Source organism: Thunnus thynnus, chromosome 14 (genome assembly GCF_963924715.1).
Source record: "Thunnus thynnus chromosome 14, fThuThy2.1, whole genome shotgun sequence".
Classification (NCBI taxonomy): domain Eukaryota; kingdom Metazoa; phylum Chordata; class Actinopteri; order Scombriformes; family Scombridae; genus Thunnus; species Thunnus thynnus.
The window spans coordinates 7,202,557-7,219,161 of NC_089530.1; the positions used below are offsets into that span (position 1 = coordinate 7,202,557).

The following is a 16,605-nucleotide window of genomic DNA, read 5'->3' on the forward strand; positions in this document are numbered from 1 at the left end:
AAGTTTTTAGGAGTTGTGCAGGAAAAAAATGTTTGAAGTTGATGGCCATTATTATTCACAACTTAACACCCCCTGAAAATTTTGTTTTTTCTGACCTCCAGTGGTTTACCTGCTCAACTAGCTGCAGTGGTGTCATGACACTGTGACATCACTGTTTGGTGCAACAGAGCACGTTTCTGACCACATCCAGCATATGAAACAGGCTTGAAACTTTCAACCACAGAGGGCAGTGAACCGCTGCTTTTCAGCCTGGTGTAACGTTACTCTTTAACTAATGTGCAGAATTGTCTTTTACCTTGAGGTGTTTATTTTGCAGGTGGCCCAGTTATCCTGGATTGAGAGGAAAGTTGCTGCCACGTTATTTGGAGAACCTCCAAGCGCCACCGTTGAAGACGCACTGAAGAATTTTCTTAAGGTTCGGTGAATAATTTTGCAACCACTTTTCTTTGTACTTTTTTACATCAGTCTGGGGAACTCCAGACATACCACTCCTTAAGGTCGGAGTATGCTCAAAACAAACTAGTAAAAGTGATAGCTATCATGAAAAAGGCGGCGCAAAGAGCCTGCTGTCAGAGAGAGGGGTAAGACGTGAGACATGTTCAAATGGGGACAACACCGCACACTTTCGGGCAGTTTTTTTCAAAAGCAATTATGGTGTTGTACTTGTTTGAACACACGAAAAGTGACAGAAGTAATAAATCCTGCCTACTTTCTTACCTCCGCATCCATGGTGCAGTCGCCGTGAGAAGTGGGCGTGATGGTTGGATTGTCAGTTTTGGAAAGTTACAAATATTGTTGTTGTATTGTAAAGTACCCCATTTGAAGTATATTTACCTCTTTAGAAATACTTCCACTTAGCCTTTGTTCCTGGTAAATAAACAAAGTTAGACTAATTTTGCATGGATTACTGTTTTATTTTAATATTGAGTTTGTGTTTGTTTTTGTGTTCTTAAGGCACGTTCTTCCCTGAGCTGCCCTGATTAAAGAAATGTAATGTGCAGCGTCATGTTCATAACTTGCCAGTTCTCACAGACCAAACCCTCCATATTTAGAAAGGCTTAATCTGCATTCCCACATTTCGAATGTTTATATAGTAGAGAAATGAATTTTGCTTCTGGCCAATATTCCTGTGCATGCCTCTTCCTCATGTCTTTTGTATCTCACCCATCAATTTGATTTAAGTAAACCTTGTTGTAACATGTTGCTCATGACCTCAAGGACAGCCTTCAGAGAGGCTGTTGAGCTTCAACAAATACGTCCTGTGAGGTTAAAGAGGATCTCCGGCCCGTAACAAGTGGTTATCTGGACAAAACTGTAGGAGAGTTGTTCAGGTTGTAGGAGCTGCAGAGAAAGAGAGGATGAAATAAGCTGATGGTAATTCCTCCAGACCTTTAAGGGATACAGATTCCTGTTTGAAGAACAGTGTCTTCATTTAAATCCAGACCATAGAAGAATGTGTAGTCCAGTTAAAATGGACAGCTACCATTAAAGCTTTCCTAGTGAATTCTCTTGAATATGTAATATAAACAGTACTGGAGTATTGCTTCTATATATATAATGGGCATAATGGGCAGAGATATAGTTTCTCTCTGAAAGCTGAAAGAAAGCCTTCCCCTTTTTTGTCTCTTTGTTTCACTCAGGTTGAGGAGCTCCATCCAGGATATTCCAAACTCAACTATGTGTTTCTAGCTAAGGTCAGTACCAGAGAGTCATTATCATTTACATAGAAATGTTGAGACTTCACTGCCAGATCTTGCTTTTTGGACTAAACTGTGCTCTGTTCTGTGAGATCCTTCTTGGACTAAACAATGCTTTGACAGTTATTGTTCTTTTCTTTGGCAGTGCTACAAAGACCTGGGGCAAAGGGAAAATGCTAGGAAGATGTTTGAAGCTGCTTGTTCAATGAATACTGTTTCGAAAGAGGTAGGAACCATCACTGTCCTATCACAATGCTTTAAATACAGTCTAAAAATCTTGCTGGCTTATTCCTTCACCCATGTTTTCAGGACGCCTAAATCAAATCCTGGAGTTGTTTAGGTAGCTGGCTAATCAGTGCATACTGTACTTTACTGTATTTTACTTTATTGTATTAAAAGTAATGTTTTTTCCTCAGGATGAAGAGGCACAGAAGGAACTGGACTTACTCTGCCCAGTGCTTGGAGTGTGACATCACCGTGCAATACCACTTCTTTTTGGGAATTTATTTTCCATGTGCTATGGGCCACATGTGTGTGAGTGTGTGTGTGTGTGTGTGTGTGTGTGTGTGTGTGTGTGTGTGTGTGTGTGTGTGTGTGTGTGTGTGTGTGTGTGTGTGTGTGTGTGTGTGTGTGTGTGTGTGTATAAATATATATATATATATAAAGAGAGTGAGAGAGAGAGAGCTTGTATTGAGAGGCCATCATTTTAATTCACTCTGTGAGTGGAGGGAGGTGAGCTGTGGCATTGTATCAGCATCAGGAACAATATAGTCAGAACCGTCCTACAGCTTTTTTAAATTGGTGTGGTAGACAAAATTTTTTTAAATAGTGGAAAACAAACTACCACTGTACCAAATAATCTAATTAATTGATTTTCCCTGTCTCAATAATCAAGTATATTGCAATGAAGTCTTTATAGTGGGTAGAGATTTTAGTTGATTTGAAATATTCTACAGAAATTGGATGAATCATAATTTATATTGAATTCAGTGTTCACTCTTAGTACATGTTATGTAAACCCTGCTGATCTATTTGCACAGCAGGAGCGTGTCGCAGACGTTCTCTCAGAGGTCTGATTGCCCTGATACGGAGTCCAGTGTGTCTCGAGTATAAGTTTCCTTGACAACAAAGAAAGACATGTCACTTTTTGGGAAAGTGACCCACAGGACTTCTTGTTCCTTCCTGTTGCGTCCTGTTTTTTTGTTGCGTCTCCCGCCACACGTTCGAGTGGCAATAACAAAAACACATCAGACAATAGCGCACCCAAACAAAGATCTTGGAATGCTGTGACCACTGGATAACCTCCTGCCCTCTTCACTCTGCCGAACATTAGTGCTCTCTGGCTTCATTTACATGCAGGCAGCAAGCTGATTACCTCCCTAACTTTATAAAATAATTTGACCATGCAGTGAACACACATTTTTCTTTTGTGGTGTCTTTTATGAGATCTTTGAACTGTGGTTGTTTACTCTGGCATGTGTCCAGGAGGTAAGCGAATGACATTCATCATACTCTTACCTCCTGCTACCTCCTGCTACTCAGCTGTTGTGACAGTAATGTTTTTAAATTAAGACATAATACACTTAGAAACAAGATTTTGTCGGATCTATACCGTGTAGCAGAACCGTTTTTAAATGTCCCATCGCTTACAGATCCATCAACAGCCTTAACTTCATCTTTCTCTTCAGAACTGTCACAACAATTCTTCACAGTCACAGAATTAAGTTGTTTCAAATTTCTTTTTTTTAAATCATGGATTACCATCTCTGCATATTAAGGGGTTATATGTAAAACCTGTGCAGGCAGATCTGAACTTTTTCCAATTGGAACCTTTCAGAAAGATTTTATCTAAATGCTTTTTATTTCCCACAGGTTTTTCTCCCAGTTTATTTGGCATTCGGACTCTTGCTCATATTTCATAGCTGTTACATTGTTTTTAAATCTGTGTGATCAAAAGTCGCTTTTATTGAGACATCTGTTTTTTATGAACTTCTACAAATGTCAAAGAAAGTGGAGAGGCATCCTAAGCACACCACTCGAACTTGGTATGCCAAGTAAAAAAAAAAAAACAGTTTAATGTTTATAGAAGGCTACTATTACACTGCACATATACAGCACCTAATTATACTGCTAACAGTTAAATTAAGGTTTTTCTCATGTTTCAGTTGATGTAAAAAACACCCTGGTTCACAGTCCACATGATTTACAGTGTTTCATACACATAATGTCAAAAGATGTATATTTTCTTGGAAATAAGTGGAAACTTCCTGTGAGATCAGGTCTCATCACTACACTGAAGAACAAATGTAGCTAGATTAAGGTGTTATAAATCACCTTACTGGTGTGCATGTAAATGGAGTCATTGAGGGGGACACTGTTGGCAAGTTGTGTTTTTCTCTCTGTGGCAGAAATGTTGGATCTATGGCTCTCCAGTAATACTATAATGAATATGTGGCTGAAAATATTGGTACCCTTCCACCTTTTTGTTGAAACTGGCAGAAGTATATGGTATCCATCATTCTTTATTTCACATTGAACATAACTGAAAACTTTGCTTTTGATTTACAACTTAACATGTTATTTAATACAATAAAAGAAATGAAAATGGCAGGGCCAAAAATATTGGTACCCTTAACTTAATATTTTGTAGCACAGCCTTTGGAGGCAATAACTGCAGTCAGGCTTGCTCTGTGTAACTCTGAATAAGGTTTCTACACTTCTCCACTGGTAGTTAAGCCCACTGTTCTTATGCAAATTGCTCCAGTTCTTTCAGGTTTGATGGGTGCTGTCTCCCAACTGCAGGTTTCAGCTCTTTCCACAGCTGTTCAATGGGATTGGGCTGTATGTTTCGCTCCAAAATGCCTTGATAGTCTTGTGATTTCATTGTGTCCTTCACAGATTCAAGGCACTCAGTGCAGGGTTGGTGTGATTTACCAAAAAGCTCTAATTTTGTTTCATCTGTCCAAAGCACAATCTCCCAGAAGGACTGTGGCTTGTTAACATGTATTTTGGCAAAGTCCAGTCTGGCTTTTTTGTGTCTTTCTATTAGAAGTGGGGTCTTCCAGGGTCTTCTACCATGGAGCCCATTTCATTCAGACAGCGATGGATGATGCGACTTGAAACTATTGTACCTTGAACTTGAAGATCAGCTTGGATCTGTATTGAAGTTTTCTTTGGTTCTTTCTCAAACATTTGAGCAATCCTTCTGTCAATCTCAGGCCAATTTTCCTCTTGCGACCATGTCCAGAGATGTTGGCTAAAGTTCCTTCGGCTTTAAACTTCTTAATAATATTGGTAACAGTGGTCAAAGGAACATCAAGCTATTTGGAGATGGTTTTGTAACCTTTACATTGACCATCTTTGGCTATTACCTTTTTCCTAATGTCTTCAGACCACTCTCAAGTTTTTCTTCTGTTGTTCAATGTGATGCACACAGTGGCACAAAACAGCAGAGTGAATCATTTTCTTCTTTTAAACTGGCTGCATGAGTGATTATAACACTGAAAACACCTGTGATACTAATTAAAACATAATAGTCTGCTTAAAGTATCACTACAAATCACTGATTTCTTAAAACTTCTAAAAGGTACCAATAAATTTGTCCAGGCTATTTTAGAATGTAGAATAAACATGAATTCAGTTATTTTCACAACTTCTTTGTCTTGTTCCACTGCAAACCAAACATAGACATGCATCGATAATAACATATCTTTTAATTTCAACACTGTTCAGGGCAAACAGTGAATTATTTTTAATAAAATGCAAGGGTACCGATAATTTCGGCCACGTCTGCAGAGGATGCAGACCCATCCTGGCATGATGAGGTGATTGCATTCCAGATCAGATTATACCACTAAAATGTGACCCGATGAGACTGAAGTAATATTTGACTTTTGCTTTCATTTTATGCATTCCTAATTATTTTACATTTGTTAATGGTTTTACTCAGTCTTGTAAATGTGATGCATATTGTGAGTTGTGTTTACTCTTGAGATTTGTTTTGGGTGATCCTATGGATTTAGAGTCATTGATTTTATTTTATTTTATGTTTTTAAGGGTATCTATTGAAAAAAAAATTACAAGAATTGTTTTCATTTTTCACTTTTCAGATTTTTCTACCAGCACTACGAATGTATTTGATTTTCTTCATATGCCAAAGCAAGTACAATATTCCTCAAAATGATATCAAAATGGATACACTACATAGAGATTATACTGTATAATGTCATAGATGGTGTGCACTGAATGATTAATGGTACTGGAGTCGATAATTAAATATGTGCAATCTTGATATGTGTCGCCAGTTTGATATTTGTCTTGCATGTATGAAAACATAAGCTTGTTAGTTCTGTTAGTTGCTGTTTATGAGGAGTGCCCTCTTGCAATAATTTATGTAATCTGTAACTTATAATTAAAATTCACATTGGTTTTTATTATGAACTAAACTGATCTTACTCCAAGTCCAACAGAAAAGCAGGCTCCTGCATGAGTAAAAATTATTGTGGAGTTTTAAGGCTTCCCTTTTCCCCAGACTACATTTTGTGCCAGGACGATTTTGAATTTGTTACTGGATCTGATTCAGGACAACTTCCCGCCAGTCTAGTCATGTTTGAGCTTTTTTTTCCATGGTAGAACCACTGGAAGAAGGTACCTCCCAAATGAGCACAGGTGTTTGTTTATACAGTCATGAAAACTTCAGCTTTCCCTGACTGATTTTAATAGCCTCTTCTGCACTTCAATCAAAGGCTTCAGTTGAGACAGCTGCAGAATTCACTTACAGCTTTTTTTTTTATTAGATGTGAAAGAAACTTTTGATGTTTTATATTTATTCATAGGCATCATATATTATGCCTGTGGATGTGATTGCATCTAATCTTGATGTCTGTACATGTTGGCCTAAAAGACAGGACCCCATGTTGCGTAAGAATTTAGAGGCTGCAGCTTTCGGGTTTTCTTTCTCATGAAGTCTCCTGAAATTCCAGAGGAGGGATTAGTTGATGCCCATGAATGGCTGCTGTCTATCATAACGAGCTGAGAATCATCTCTGCTTTCTTTGGAAGTTTCTGGACCTATGGGGCCACTTTGTCTCAGATTCACTTTGTCTCATGTGCACCTTGATTGAAGTTTGGTTTATTTTGACCTCAGCACTGCGAACATGTATAGCAAGAATTTGACATTTTCCGAAATACGCCATTTGCTTTCTTGCTGGAGTCTCAGCTGGTTGCCTGGCAGCCTCACGGTGACTCCTGAAAGTAACTGCAGCCAACCAAGAAATAGTCTGGCACATAACCTGCTGTAAAACTTGTCATTTTCCCACTTTTTTTCCTGATCAAATAAACGAGATATAACATGTTTATTAGTGAGCTTCAGAAGTGCTAGTAGTCAAATTTTGTTATATTTGGACAGAGGCAGGCTAGCAGTTTCCCCCTGCTTCTAGTCTTAATGCTAAGCTAAGCTAACTGATTACTTGCTGTAATGTCCATATTTACCATGAGTGGTATCAATCTTCTCATCTAATTCTCAGAAAGAAGGCGAAAGTGGATTTCCCAAAATGTTTAAATATTTCCTTAATGTAGTTCCAAATGGGGCCAGATTAACCCTGTAGAGCCCCCAGGGCAGAAATGACCTGGGGGCCCCTACTGAACCCTCAGTTTCTCCCACTGTCTGTGCATTAGGTATGTATTAGTAAATTGTTAGTAACTCGACTGAGCACAAATTCACTGAGGAATATGGACCACATAAGCACAGTATAAACTGAAATGATAAAGGCATTAAAACTAGATTTTTATTCTCGGCCCCACTACGAGAAAAGACCTCAACATTATATAATAATGCAGGCGTTATCTTAAGGCCTCTATCATTACTCATTATATTTTTTTATATTGCTTTAGCAGTGCATACAATATTACCAAACAACTTTGCAATCAATCAAATTAAAACAAACAAATTGCCATGCAGGGGACCTGGAGTTTTGGGGCCCTCAGGCCCTCGGACTGTTGCCCACTTTGTCCAGTTGTAAATCCAGCATTGACTATAAACATGTGTGTGCATTGATTAGTCAGATGTTAACGAATAACATACAACAATCCTGTTCATGTCTTGATCTTAACTAAGACTCAGTCTGCTCTGATCTTGACCTGAACTCAACCCTTGTGGACAGCCTGGACCTGATCTTGACATTGTATAGGATTCAACTACATTTCAGTGCTATTCTTCCTCTCTGAACTCCTATCTGTCAGTCTCAACAACCAGCGACCTTCTCTCTGACTGCCACATTTGTACAATCTTGCTAACATATCCCTCCATCCACAATCTAAGCTCAGCTATGTCTTAAGTTACACAACAGCAAGAGCTTGTTGTGTGTATGTGCTGTACGTGTACATGTGTTATCTTCAGCCAGTGCAGGATACCAGATTAAATGGAGAGATTCATGCTAATCTGGTTAATGCAGTCTTGACAGGTCTAAGCTGTAATGACATAGGATGTGTCTTACCACTACTTCATGCAATATTTAATTTTCTTCAGCAGCATTATGCCACCATAGCTCTTCTTCTGATGTGTGCCTGCCAAACTCATACAAGGCACCTGCTTTACTTGACATTTCTTATTTAATTAGTTCAGTATGACCAATTTAGCCTTAAATATTTGTTTCATTTCTATAATCAGTCATCAGCCATCATCCCACTGAATCTGGCATATTATCCATGACATCGTCAGTTTCTCTTTACTTTTCAGCCCAGTTGTGTTTGATGACCTGTCAGCTCACATTTCATTAAAGAAGTGCAAGGCAAACTTTGTGTTTCCTTCTGATTCATAAAGATTATGCTTGGACAGCTGCCACACGAGTACGCTGGCACTATTTAGTCTTCAGATTTAATTTTGTGCTTGTAAAAAAAGGCAGTAAAGGAGGAAAGAGAATGGGGAGAGCCATATCAGTAATCATCTACTTTAGTTTTATCTGAATTTGTCACGCACTCTGAAAGCTGTCTGGCTGGCTGGCTGCGACGCTCTTGCTGATCAAGTACAGGATGTTCTGGCAGGGCGAGATAAAACGCTGTGCAGGGAAAGGGATCTCCCAAACACTTCCCTTTTGTTCCCACCTGACCGGGCAAGATGCCAAGAGTTCATGGCATTTTTCTAGGAGTTCACAGTGACACTTGCTTGAAATGTTATGTTAATCAGCTCTACCTAATCAGCCTCAAGTACGGAGTCACTTTTATGTCAAAACTTCTGAACACAATCGGGACAAACTAACGTGTATACCATTGAAAAAAAAATAAAAATTGAGCCTACTCTATGTGCTTAGGAAGCTTATAGTTTTAACATATTTAAGAAGTCCTTATCTTTTCACCTTTAACCCATTTAGATGATAGGAAACTGCATCAGTGAATACAAAAGAATAGTTAGTGTCCTTTTATTACATAACTGTACAATATCTTTCAAAACAACGTTCAGGCAGGCAAGCAAATCACAGATGCAGTGATGTGTAGACAAAAGCTTAAAGTACTGCAACAGTGACAAATAATAAATGTATTTTTTTGTTTCACTCATCTAATCTGTATAGTTCTGTAAAAGAAGCATATGAGGTAAAGACACTGTAAATTTTGGATTTGAAGTATTTCTTGACCCCCATCATGTTGACTTCATGAGATGTTAGCTGTTGGTTAGTGTCCCAAATTACATGAAAAGAATAATAGCAGGTGACCTTTAATTTATTATTTGATGACAAAACCTTCTTGTTTCTATATAAATTATGCCGAAATTAGCATGCAGAACTTAACATTTTATCATTTCCTTTACAGAAGAAAAGGGAACTTGAAAGTTTATGACATGCTTTTCTGATCTTACAAACTGAACGATCATCACAGCAGTGCTTCCATTTCATTCATTCAGATTTTACTCCTATTTTTAGATAATCATCATGGATTGTCAAGTTTCATGTCTTTTTATACTCTACCTTCTGTATATGGAGCTGTATATCAGCAGTGGATACATTGTGATTGTTACTGTACTACATCATAGAAATAACAAATACTTTCTTAAAGTCACATGTCATTTTGAAGATGAATCTGAATTTCATTATGCTAAAAAGGAGGCCAACAAACGCCCAAATCCAAGACATTACAGTCAGTGCATTAGTCTCTCATGTTGAGACTGCAATTAGATGAGTCTACAAAAAACAGTTAACCCCAGTGTCCCAACCCCAGGTTTGACAGCATGAATATTTCTGTATGTAACATAAAGACAAAATTGTTTGGTTACTGGCATCTCGAAGAGGGAACCTAAATGACAGGATGAGGGGTTTTTCATAGAGCAGCTTTCTAAAACATTCAAACTTAAACAAACTTTTGCAAGACACACAAAAAAGAAATAAATGGCTAAATAACACTGATCTAATATTAGTTTTTTTTTCATAGGTGCGTTGTACAGTAGTTCACAGACACAAGCAACACTTGCAGTAGGTCTGCTTGGTGTACTCTTTAAGCTCCTTTGCTTTGTCCTTTCAAACAGTATCTACAGTAGGTTTCAGGATATATTAGATGACTTTCAAAAGCATTCTACTTAAAATAGTATTTGGCATTTCATAGCCCTTATTCCTGAGTAACTATGCTTTTACGCTATTATATCAAAAACTACACGTTAGTACTGGGCGGTTTATTTTAGTAGACATTACGCTTAGGGGCTGGAGCACTCCATGAGCTTATTCACCTGTTCATGCAGAATCACTGCAAAGATCAGGAGTCTGACCTTAGATGGCACATCACTTTAATCATCTAGAAATCTTGTAAGTCCAGTTTTGATTAGTTAACTTCATGGAATAAATGTTCTTTTATGTGTTGAGAAATTTGACATGAATTTCAGAGGGTTTATAACTCTTTATCTGACAGCAACAATGACAACAGGGTGTATACAAGCTTGGAGGTTTCTACTTTTCATTCAACTCTTGCAGTAATGCTATTCGCACCAAAATCACAAGGATTTGTCACAGCTTGTAGCCAGTGTTGCCTATACTGACGTCTGATTGAGGCTGATCACTGGTGATGTGCAGCTGACTGCATTCCTTGATGAATCAAAAGAAGATGCTAATTGCAAAGTTGATGTGTGTTTGAGGTCGTCTGGCATGTGAAGGGATTACAGCTGAGCAGATTCATCCCAGGTGAACTGCTGTGAGACATGGCATGTGCAGTATTCATCATGTCTCCTGTGAAACAGATGCACATCTGTTTCTGTCCGGCATTATAATACTTAAAAATAAGTCAGCAATCAGTGATCACAACTATGTAATCATTCTCAACTCACTGTCATGTGAAGCATTAAAAACAGTGTGTAGAGGATAAGAATTTAGCCTGAGATTTCAGCTTATAAATATATTTTTCAGGCAGCTCACAAAAATGAGCTACAGTTCATAAGTCTTTTTATGTTTCAGCCTTCATTTGTACTCATGATAGTTTTGATTTAATTTATTCTTTTGTTTGGGAGTCTGATGAGGGCTCGGCCTTGACCTCCTCAGCCTGCCTGGTTGCCGTGTCCAGCAGTGTCATGTCTTCCCGCAGAGACACTGATATAAAAAAGGAGTGGGGTTTCAGAGTCAGACCATAGTTGTAGTCCAGTGTGGGTGGCCTGGCCGGGTCTGCAGTGATGTTGCACTGGTGGACGATGACGGTTGTGAAGAGGAAGAGATGCAACTTGGACAGCTCCTCACCAATACACCGCCGTTTGCCCAGCGAGAAGATGAGCACACTGCTGGTCAGGTCCTTGTTCAGTGCTCCGTTCTGGTCCAGGAAACGCAGAGGGTCAAAGGTCTCCGGGTGGGACCACATTGCCGGGTCGTGGTTGATGGACCACTGGTTGATGAAGATGACTGTGTTCTTTGGTATGGTGTAGCCCATGATGGAGGTGTCAGTGGTAGTGGAGTGGGGGATGGTGAGCGGCAAAAAGCTCGTGAAGCGCATCACCTCATAGATGAAGGCCATGACATAAGGCAGCTGCAGCTGGTCCTCGATGGACGGGAGCCGGCTGCGGTCCACCACCTTGTCCACCTCCTGCTGGAGACGCACCTGCATCTCTGGATACCTACATGCACAGGTGAGACCTACATTTAAGATGACTATATTGAGGATGGAGGTTACTGTCATAGGTTTTTAACTTCACTTAAAGAAATAAGTGGAACAACATCTCTGTAGAAAACTTTATCTGACATTTAACGTAATTTAGTAACCAAAGAAAATGCAACCTATCTTTTGATTTAAGGATATAATGTAGACACACATGTTTATCTTTTTTAAAATTGAGGCTCAAGACATTTTATCACTCCATCCTGATGAACAAAATATTAAGCCTTGATGGGATTAAACAATCAAGCAAGATTAGAAAATGGATTTATGAGATGTCAGACAAAGGTCTTGCTACAGAATGTGTACAGTAAAATGCTGACTGGGCGCTTCATTCACTCTCACTGGTGTGCAGTTTCAGCTCTTTATATCGTGCTGCGAGTACCTGCCTGAGCCTCAGCTCCCCCGCTGTTACATAACACAAATGCTACTGCACTTCCTCAAGTCTGAGCAGCTTTAAGTCAGAAGGATGAGGACCCACTCTGATTTATCATTAATTGTTACATTTATTTCCCTTTAGAATGTACCGTATATTGTTTACTATTTGTGCATTTTAAATGTCAGAACATTAAAATAATCTCTATAAAATCATAGGAAAAGTTTCTTACTTGACAAGTATGATGGTGATCCACTGCATGGCAGTTGACAGTGTGTCTTGACTTGCTCCAAATATATCCCCAACAGTGGAGGTAACGAAGTCCTTCTCCAATGAAACCCCGGTTTTGTCGCGTAGTTGGTCCAGCGCCACTATAAAAGCATCCGTCATGTCCCTGATTGTGTCTGACTGGATTGTTTTTCTATGTTCAATGACTTTATCTCGAATGAACATGCCAAACTCCAGGTTGAGCCTCTTGAAGTTGTCAAATATGGTTTTGATGGGGTTGGGGAAATACTGGAGCCAGGGCATCACGTCCACTATGCTCCCTGCGCCCACTGTTTGGGTGAACTGGTCATTCCTCCCCACCACCTGCCGAAACTCCTCGTCCTCATAGGAGTAGCGCTTCCCAAAACACACTGCGCTCATGATGTTGGCCGTGGACACCACAAGATATGTCGTGGGCTGGAAATATTGGTGCTCCTTCGTTTTTCCCACAAACAGCTGCAGAAGTTCTTTGACCTCGCAGAGGACGTGTTGCTCAAATGTCTTTTTGGTTTGCGGGTTCCCGGTGGAAAACATCCGTACAGTGGACTGGGCCACTTTGCGGTGCATCTTCCACCAGTCCGTCATGGTGCCAAAAGCGAGACTGTTCCCGTTGGAGACGTACTGGAAGGAGGTGAAGTCCGGTCTGCCGGCAAATTGAAGTCCCTGTTTGACCAGCGCCTGTTTGATGGACTCCCCGTTCAGCACCACCACGGTCCGACAGCCCAGTTTAATCTGGAAGACATTGCCATATTTCTTTGCCATACGCGTAAAATACAAGTGCGGTGCCTTGCCAAGTTGCGCAGCGTTCCCGATGACCGGCCAGGAGAGTGGACCGGGCGGGCAGTGGATCGACCTCTGCCGGAGCCACAGCCACAGTTGGAGGGAAAGCAACAGAGTCACACATGTCACTAACAGAGCTCTTGGAGTCCCTGGGTCAATCCCCTCCAATTTAATATCCATGATGGGGATCCTGCAGGGGGAATATGATAATAACATCAATATTAACGCACATATTATTCAAGATTTAAAATATATGGTGCGACATGAGTTATGGGCATGTGAAATTAAATAAATTCAATTATTAGGTGATAAAATACCTGGTTATATCCCTGGCTCATCGAAAATATACCAGCCTTTACGATTTATCCAGATTTTTAATGTTTCAAAAACTTTTCCACTTCAGATGTTTATCCACAGACTGTGAAACTTTGAAGCACCAAGTGAAAGCATTTATCCCCAAACGGCGCAGCATCACGGCCCGTCAGCGTCTGTGCCCTGCTTTGTTACAGTGGGCAGATTTGTTGCAAAGCGTGTCTCCCCACCCACCCACCATCACCACCTCCTGCACCCACCTCTCTCTCTCTCTCTCTCTCTTTCTCTCTCTCTCTCTCTCTCTCTCTCTCTCTCTCTCTCTCTCTCTCTCTCTCTCTCTCTCCCCCCCCTCCCTCTCTCTCTCTCAGCGCGCTTACAGGCGTTATTGTCCGACTAAGCAAATGTGAGTGTTTAACCTCAATACAAAGCTGAGAAAGTAAAGTTAATTGAGGTGAGAGGATATTCTTTGCAATAAATGAATGGAGCATTGACGTCATTAAACTTGTAGATTTAGCCATCTTAAAGTAGTTCAAAATGTTTTTATACTAACTGTAATTTCATAATTACGATAGTATAAACAATTGATTATAATTATTATTATCATTATTATTATTATTATTATTATTATTATTAGGTAGTGGAGGTAGTAGTAGTGGTAATAAATATATATATATATATATATATATATATTAATGTCGTTAGTAGTAAAGTTCCTGAAAGAAAATGAAAATAACACACATTTTATTGATAATAATATATTTCTAATCTCTTAATGATAATGGATTTTGTTTTACATTTGATCATAATTATTCTTCACCTTAATCAAATTGAGATTCTTGTCATTGTGTTGATGGTTTCCTTTTCAGAGCTTTTCAATAGCGTGTTGCTGTCTGAGGGGAGGAAACTACGTTTTTCAAAAATACAGTACAGCACAAATGCCTTTTAAGTGTTAATTTGTTATTGTTGCTTTAAACTAAATGTGACGTCGCATTTTACAATTAGGTCTTAATTTTTTTCTTTTTTCTTTATGTATTTATTTATTGAAGGGATGGTTCATCATCACATTTTGAAACAGACTGTGAAAAATAAAACGTATTTTTATTCCTGAATTGTATGTTTAATTAAACCTTACAGATGAGGAGACTTTACTAATATTGATAGTGTTACAAATTACAATCGGGAATCTGCACTCCTTCCTCTCACTGCTGTGGCTTTTGCATAGGAGTGAAAATAGGATTGCAGTCTGTTTGCATGAGATACGCTGTTCGCTGTATTTCTTCTGATGCCTCGGACGGCACAGTGCGAAGTTGCTGTAATGAGAGCACGTTATTAAGGGTGCGCTTTCCCATCAAGCCACCAGGAGGAGGCGAACCCCGCGTTGCAGCTCATTAATAATCCCTAATTAACATGCTGAGCATCAGACCTGTCCTGCAGGACACTGCACACCCTGTCTGTCTCTCTTTTATACTCATATAAAAGTACTAAATATAAGAGTGCGGCAGGAAATGTGACCCTAAAACATAATTAAAGCGACATTTCTTAAATGTATTTCGGGGCGCCTTGACAATTCTGAACAATAAGAATAACTGTTAGGCCACCTCTCTCTCCTGTGTTCACTCCGGCTTCGGTATGTAGTCTAAAGCAGTGGTCGTGGGTTCAGACCTGCTTCATCATTTTAGTCTGACATTTGTTTATGATTATGTCTTTGGACTTGTTGTTGTTGTTTGTGAGTCTCTGCTTTGTTTTCAGCCTGTAGATGATACCTGGCTCGCTGTCCCCTGCTTGGACCCTCCTGCTCAGGAGGTCTGGTCTGGTTGGGATGTGATTCGGGGATCCTGGTTCAGCACCGCGGACAGCGGCTCAGATAAACCCGGTGATGTCCTCTGACCCTCAACTGCTGCACCGAGCTACAACTGTGGGAGTTTTACATTTTAACAGAGACGTACAGACACATTTCAATACTGCTGATTTTATATTTTGTTAAGAAAAAAATCCACGCATGTAATAAATTAGATATAAGTCTGTCGGTCATTGTTGCGCAGAGGTCGACACAAATATTCTGTAGCACGCACAACATAAAATACTGAACTTATTGCACTTTATACAATATTTGGACTTCTATAATATCATCATAACATATAGGATGTCATGTGGTTTATAGTTTTGCCATAATGTTAATGTGATATTTTTAAAACATATTATTGTCCTTTGTTGTAATAATGCGGTCAGTCTCGAGAACAAATTCGGGATAATATGTATATGTATATATATTATATTTTTAAATATATTTGTAAAACCGGTATTTAATGAGACTTGTGCTTTGTAATTTTATGTTAGATTGTCCTGTGGCCTTTAAAAAAGGCAAATCATTATTACATCTATAAAACGATGCATTATTGGCCTTACAGTATAAAGAATATTCTCAATTACAGCTTATTACTTATAATATGATCAAGTCAAGTCAATTTTATGTATATAGCGCCAAATCACAACATAAGCTATCTCAGGGCACTTTTCACATAGAGCAGGTCTGGACCATATTCTTTAATTTACAGAGACCCAACATTCCCCCAGGAGCAAGCCACAGCGGCAAGGAAAATATATATTATACATATATAATATATAATAAAATCTAAAGAGGCTATAGCCATATTATCATAAATTATAATTTACAGCATTAATTTTTTAATTATATATTTCAGTTGAATCACTGTAAAGCACACAGACACTTACTGAGTCAGGACCCTCCTGCTGTCTTCCACTGGATCAAGCTCTCACAAGGTGACCGTGCGTGATCTCTCTTTAGTCCAGTGGTGAATGGATCCATGAGGGTGGAGACAAGCTGGTAAATGTACAACTGGTCCCAGCCTCCTTTACTGGTAGGACTCAGTTATTAGACCAAACTAGAGCGGGTCCTCCCCTGCCTTCTTTCACTTCATTGAAAAGCAAGCTGGTTTTGATCAATTCCTCTCATGTAGTATAATAACTGCATGTTTGTAAACTGATAATTGTACTGAAACTATAATATCATCTATAGGTGATAATGTTCTGAATGGTGGAG

The 16,605-nt window shown here is 39.2% G+C and overlaps 2 protein-coding genes across 4 annotated transcripts in view; one reads left to right on the forward strand and one right to left on the reverse strand.

Moving 5' to 3' along the window:
* Nucleotides 1–5,988, forward strand: part of LOC137196705 (regulator of microtubule dynamics protein 2) — a 36,322-nt gene extending 30,334 nt beyond the window's left edge. For both annotated transcript variants that reach the window (XM_067609495.1, XM_067609493.1), the window contains exons 8-11: nucleotides 317–415; nucleotides 1,641–1,694; nucleotides 1,843–1,923; nucleotides 2,114–5,988. In XM_067609495.1, coding sequence (XP_067465596.1) covers nucleotides 317–415; nucleotides 1,641–1,694; nucleotides 1,843–1,923; nucleotides 2,114–2,167 — 288 coding nt within the window. In that variant the 3' untranslated portion in view covers nucleotides 2,168–5,988. The remainder of the gene's footprint in view (nucleotides 1–316; nucleotides 416–1,640; nucleotides 1,695–1,842; nucleotides 1,924–2,113) is intronic.
* Nucleotides 5,989–9,095: 3,107 nt separating this feature from the next.
* cyp1b1 (cytochrome P450, family 1, subfamily B, polypeptide 1) lies at nucleotides 9,096–16,386 on the reverse strand. Of its 2 annotated transcripts, XM_067609497.1 has the most exons (4): nucleotides 16,278–16,386; nucleotides 15,308–15,457; nucleotides 12,418–13,422; nucleotides 9,096–11,771 (listed from the first exon to the last, which is right to left on the reverse strand). In XM_067609497.1, the coding sequence occupies exons 3-4, from the start codon at nucleotides 13,410–13,412 to the stop codon at nucleotides 11,159–11,161; spliced, it is 1,608 nt and encodes a 535-aa protein (XP_067465598.1). In that variant the 5' UTR covers nucleotides 13,413–13,422; nucleotides 15,308–15,457; nucleotides 16,278–16,386; the 3' UTR covers nucleotides 9,096–11,158. The 2 variants fall into 2 exon arrangements, with proteins under 2 accessions (XP_067465598.1, XP_067465597.1); XM_067609496.1 differs by lacking the exons at nucleotides 15,308–15,457; nucleotides 16,278–16,386 and adding an exon at nucleotides 13,550–13,758.
* Between the last annotated feature and the right edge of the window lie 219 nt (nucleotides 16,387–16,605).

Excerpts from the sequence above, each read along its gene's own strand:
- cyp1b1 (XM_067609497.1), bottom strand. The coding sequence starts at position 13,412 with ATGGATATTAAATTGGAGGGGATTGACCCAGGGACTCCAAGAGCTCTG. Across the intron at positions 11,772-12,417 it reads ATCACCATCATACTTGTCAA|GTATCCAGAGATGCAGGTGC; the intron begins GTAAGAAACTTT and ends CTGTGCATGTAG.